The sequence below is a fragment of the Callorhinchus milii genome, unplaced genomic scaffold (assembly GCF_018977255.1).
Source record: "Callorhinchus milii isolate IMCB2004 unplaced genomic scaffold, IMCB_Cmil_1.0 Scaffold6, whole genome shotgun sequence".
Lineage (NCBI taxonomy): Eukaryota > Metazoa > Chordata > Chondrichthyes > Chimaeriformes > Callorhinchidae > Callorhinchus > Callorhinchus milii.
In genome coordinates this window covers 27956740-27962739 of record NW_024704747.1, presented here as the reverse complement: position 1 = coordinate 27962739, position 6000 = coordinate 27956740, and the positions used below count along the sequence as shown (strand labels likewise).

The 6000-nt window shown below is 38.0% G+C and overlaps 1 protein-coding gene across 1 annotated transcript in view; it reads right to left on the bottom strand.

Moving 5' to 3' along the window:
- Nucleotides 1–206: 206 nt before the first annotated feature.
- LOC103176418 (myosin light chain kinase, smooth muscle) overlaps nt 207–6000 on the bottom strand; it is a 78027-nt gene continuing 72233 nt past the window's right edge. The window contains exons 28-32 of the mRNA XM_007889937.2: nt 5648–5800; nt 5235–5358; nt 4843–4972; nt 4368–4499; nt 207–3328 (exon numbers count right to left, since the gene is read on the bottom strand). Coding sequence (XP_007888128.2) covers nt 3102–3328; nt 4368–4499; nt 4843–4972; nt 5235–5358; nt 5648–5800 — 766 coding nt within the window. The 3' untranslated portion in view covers nt 207–3101. The remainder of the gene's footprint in view (nt 3329–4367; nt 4500–4842; nt 4973–5234; nt 5359–5647; nt 5801–6000) is intronic.

Here is a 6000-nt window from a genome sequence, read left to right as displayed (position 1 = left end):
ATAGCTCACTGAAGACCTCTAGTGATAGAAGGCTGGTATTTCAAACCCAAGATGGACCTTAAATAATATAATTAATCCTTGCATTTGATATAGCACTATATATTATTCTTTAAGCACTACAGCTTGAAATCAGCACCCAAACAGAATTAGATTAGTCTTGTTTATGTATCGGTCAACTTTGGAGCCAGTGACAACAAATAGTGAGATGTTGTATAAAATATTGTTTTATTAATTTTGTTACAAAATACAGATATTTGGATATCGTCAGCAATCAATAACATCACCAAGCGGTCTTTAACCCTTTCATTAGGTACCACGCTTACAGAAATGCTGAGATAGCAACATTTAAAATAGTGGTTAAAAATCACTTCAGTTCATGGTTTAGAAATTTGATGCTTTTTTGTTTAACTGTATTGGTTTTAGCTTTAGAGAATGAGCCACAAACTTTTAAATTCATTCTTGCAACTATTATACAAAAGTACGATGACAGCAGTATATTATGCAGCAGAGAATTTTATCCAAATTCAAATTGAAGCCCGATACACTCCAATGAAAGGGTTAAGGAAATTCTCCCTCCGTGGTTTGATGTCTCCTCTCGTTAATTCAACAACAAAGGCTTTTGACGTCTGCAAAGTGCAATTACAAACCTACAATGCAGTTTTATTTAACTTAAGAGTACACTTGCTGTGTGATCAATACTTAGACAAAATTATTTACTGTAAAATCTGCACAAAGTTGAGACAAAACACAAACACACACACACAGACACACATAAAAGTGATAGTCAGGATGGCACATGCCGCATACATTTGTAAATGCAAAGTTGATGTTTATTCTAGGAATCGTTGGCTCTTTTAATTGCTGAAGCGGTGTTTATTCTTTTTAAAAATGAAATAAAAAGCTGGAAACCTGCACTATAGTAATAATGTCTGCTTTGGATTTCTGGCAATGATGAGTTCTGTATTGAAAGCAACAAACTACTTACTCAGGTGAAGTGTGCTAAATAAAATCACAATACACATCTACTAGTAAAACATTCAAAATCGGTCCTTTTTTGTAAGACCATTTCGAGAAATATCGTGGATTGGAGAGATAAGATATTAAGTTTTAGAATACCTTCCCCAGTTCAATTTAATTCAGATTCACCTCTCCGGATAGTATGTTACTGAGTTATGTGATAAAATCTTACTATTAAGATATCTCTTAAAAGCAACAGCTCTAAAGATTCTAACAATGCATGCATTTAAAGCACAGGCTTTGGATTTTGAGGATGATACACGATGGATCATATAGCTCAACATAAAACAACTCAAATGTTTAAGACATTCAAGTAAATAAATATATTTAAACACATTAAAATAAAAACAACAGGGTATTTGCCACCCATTCGACACTTAATCTTCTAAGAGAGGTTAGGATAAAATATGGTACCAGTTCTCGTCATATATGTGATTGGGACTCAAAATTGTTTGTGCAGCAGAAATGGTGGATATAGATTGGTTCTTTGGTACAAGTTAATTCGCTCTGTGATGCTCATGATTAATGTGATTGAATGACTGCATCAAACATTTTTATCGTTTTGGAATTTCAAGGAATACAAATCATTCCACTACAATCTGAAGCTGTTTCTTTATTGCACTAACATTGACTGGAAACCAGGATAACAGCCAAATGAAAGGACCGGTGGCCAAACCGGCCCTCTCGAGATTTTACATTCTCAAATAAAAAGCTCTTCCATTTGGACTGCTGCTGCCTATTTCTAACTTATATTAGATCTGCTTCGCTCTTACATGTGCCTGCTGCTCACCATTACACACGGGATGAGCGGTGTGTAAGAGAGAACGCTAGTTATTGTGATCATCTACAGCTGGTCCATGGTTAGAAAAAGTTGACTTGCTTAATAGCTCCACTGTCTTAAATCTCATGTCTTCATATTCTGCCCCTCAACAGCATATTTTATTTTAAGTTTAGTATGCAGTTAATACGTATTTGAAAATATGTACCAGTTTATCCTCTTCAATAATAATAATCCTTGCATTTGAAATAGCGTCTTATCACATTGTCAAGACATCTCAAAATGCTTCACAGGTTATAATGTATTGTAAAGCGGTGCGAATGTGGGCAAGAAACTCCTTTCTCTCAATACAACTTTGACTCTTAATTATGCAACCAGCCCGTGGCTATAGTTTTTGTAGTACCCTCATTATATTCAGTTCACACAGATTCAATCACTTGTGAGTTTTCCTAACTATTTTAGTGCTAAGGTGCAAAATACATGTTGTGCATAGCATAATAAGAAAACACCTTCCTGCGTTTCGTCTTCAAACAACTGGGTTTCCACTGTTAGTTTTCTCGTATAAATTGCAAACCAAGCTTAAAAATAATTATGAATAGCAGCTTAAACAAGAAGGAATTGTGTTCTAGAACTCCTGGCCAGGATGATTGTTAGATAACCAGTTGAAGCACCAACTGTATTTATTGTCGATAATAACATAAGCTGAACTGTCACAAAGCAATGTGAAAATGTAACAATATAATGGTGCGGTGTAATGTAAACAAAATAAAGTGTTTAAAACGATATCCTTAGGTCGATAGCAAGTTCCGTTACATCCGCAAGTCGGAAACTCAATGAAAATCCTACGCTAGTCGTCACCAGTCTGCCGTACATCGAGTAAAAGGGGATGTTCGAAAGGCTGAGGCAAGAAACCAATAGCTTTAGATTGGCAGCTTTGAAAATAACTGGTTGGGAAACATCATGTCTATAGTCTTCCTAAAGTCTTGTGAAGGAAAAGAGGATTATTGTTGTTGAGTGTTAAATGTGGGTGAAACTGAACCATAAGTATATAGTAGATACGCTGAAATAGAAATATAACTGTCATTAGGTATGTGAGAGTGTTCTAATCCTAAACGGCAGAGATATTTGTGCTATACTCTGTGAGAATTTCTGTGATGCCCATAAGGATCTTCAACACCTTGAAAATGAATGGGGATTTTCGCATCGTCAAACTGAGTTTTTTTTTGTTTTTTTACACACACACACACACAGGTTTGAAAACAACTCAATCTTATCAAAAGGCACGTCCACTCTCTTCAATTCCACGTCACTCGTCCTCGCTTTCTTCCATCATTTCCACAAGGAGCTCGGACATCCAGGTCACCTCTCCCAGGGGGTTGGCGGCCTTGCAGGTATATTTACCGTCGTCGTCAGCGGTCACATCGGAGATGATCAGGGAGCAGTTTCCTTCTTCGTCGTATTCAATCTGGTAGTGTCGGGATTCCCTGATTGGCTGTTCATCCTTGAACCACATCACCTCAGGGTCAGGGTAGCCTGCAATGTACAATAACAGCTGCAAATTACACTTACACAGTGCCTCTCATGTCAGGAGGACATCCCAAGGCGCTGGACAGTCAGGGGTCAGGACCCGAGCTGGGGGTTGGGATCAGGAAAGGGGTGGAGGGCAGGAGGGTAGTGGGAGGAGGGTGGCAGAAGGTGTGGTCGAAGACTAGGGTCTCGAGATGTGCCTTGAAGGAGGCCAGGGAGGGAGTGAGGCAAAGCAACTGTGGGATGGAGTTCCAAGGGGTGGGGGCAGAGAGGCTGAAGGCCCGAATAAGGATTGTATTTGGGAAAATATTTATATCGACTCGTATGCAAATTCTGTAACTGCGTCTGAATGAATAGATCGTCGTTCCAAATACTAGATTGTCCCTTCAACGGGATTTTAGAATCCGTAATGATTCTTATTTGTGAATAATTGTCCATATTTCGCCCGCAAAATATACAGTCAATTCACTTCAGTGTGTTCTGTGAAACGCTTTGAGACATCTTGAAGACGTGAGAAGGCGCTATATCAAAATGCAAGGATTATTATTATTTTTATAGGTAGAGGTTTCAACATAGTGATATTATATATCCCACATAAATTCCATCAATGTTTTGAAGTTTATGAATGCCATAAAACCTTCTTCCTAAATTATAATCTCATGGTCTATTTCCGGCTGTAGCTCCGTTCCAACGTGAACAGAGGCTTTATCGTCAAAGGCTCCGTCCGATGGCTTGTGAACAAACATTAGGCTTTTTAACCCATTGGCTGGTACAATATCGCCTGAAAAAGTTATTGAATGATATGAACTGAAATCAGTTTGCAACTGAACAGGAACAGACTTGACAGATTTTTCCGAAAAAGCCGATTTATTAATCAATTTTTCACTTCTCTATCAAGCAAGATAAACTGTAATAGATTTTTCAGTGAAAGATATTGCTTATATGTAATAATGATAATAATCCTTGCATTTGGTATCATGCCTTTGACGGCAGGAGGGGAATACTAAAGAATGCAGTGTAAACGGATTAATGTCCAGACTTTTACCTTCAATCCTACAGTCAAATCGAGCTGCGCTGCCTTCAACAACTTCCACATCTACGAAAGTCTTGGAGAAAAATGGTTTACAACTTGCTTTTTCTTCGTTAACCTCCTCAAGAAACACCTTGGTGTCCTCATCTGAGGGAGAGAAGCACAACAACATGTTAGGTGGAAATATCCTGATCTAACTACATGCAGGAGGTCTTAAAGAGCTCAGAGTTCTCCTTCCATCTGGAGCGAGGGTAACACCTCTCTTTGATCAGTTTATAGTCTACTTTAGGATTCACCAAGTCAGAACAAAAAGACATAAGTTTAGAGTTGCAAAGGGTAATTTCAGGGTGGGTGTTTGGATGGGCCAAATCTCTTTCTACTAAACCAATCTTGTGATATCCTGCAAACATGCTTTCATCTGCAGTGCATCTTAATGTAAATATGCAGGACTCTACAAAAGAAAACCTAGAGACGAGAAATGTTTGATTGCCTTCGGTTTCTGGCCTGTCACCAGTCGGGCTGGTGGGTGAGTTTCCAACGGAGGATTTTCTGGCATTAAGTCCAGCGATATTTGCCATGGAGGACAGTCGTCCAATTGCCCGAACTGCGTGCCCAGTTTTCTGTAAATACACACACAAAGCGAATAGTACAGATAAGAATTATTTTACACTAATAATTGCCGAAAAAGAGTCGGCACAATACACATTTCCCGACATCGCAGTCAGTGATCGATGTTTTCTGAGAAATTCAAATTGGAGGGAATCACTCATTTCAAAGGCAATAATATTAAAATTCAGATCAACACAATTTGCATTTGTATATAGCCCCTTCACTTGGGGCAGAGTCTTATAGCACTTGATCATGGAGATCATCAGGCATTACCTGCCATTTCCTCCTGGCCATGTATTTCTTCATTCTTTCTTTCGAAAGCTTCTTCGCTGACATGTTCTTTATGTCTTTCTTCAGCCACTTGTGCTCGAGACACTGTTCACAGTTCATGCGCTTCCTGCAAAGGCAAGAACAATAATAATTCTTCCATTTCATATAGTGTCTTATCACGTCGTTGAGACGTCTCAAAGTGCTTCACAGAATATATTGTAAAGTGTGATATCAATGTATTTTATGTAATATATAAATATAATGTATAATATATCAATTTATTTTATGTATAAATACAGCAATGCAGTTTATTTCAGTGACATTTTTACTGTATTAGTACAAAATCTCTATTGTCCATTGATTCCTTAGCAAAAAGTAAAAACTACAAGCACGATAATGCAAATAGAAAACATTACTTCATGTCTTTTTCCAATAGGCCACTAATGAAGTCTTTGGCATCTTCAGATATTTCATCAAAAGCTTCATCATCAAAATCCCAGGTCGCAGAGGTTACATTGGCGAGTGTTTCATTGTCATTGTCTCCCATGAATGGAGAAAGTCCACTGACTCTGGAACACAGAGACGAGAATCAGACCAAATCATGCCATAAAGTAGCAATTCATTAAAACTGAGTGCATATTCACTTAAAAGCATTTCCCAAGATTGATTTAGATAAGGCTCATTTGATTTTATCCTTCCAAAATAAGGTACTAACACCTCAGTCTTCTATTACAGCACCAAGTGTGTGTGTGTGTGTGCGTGTGGTTTA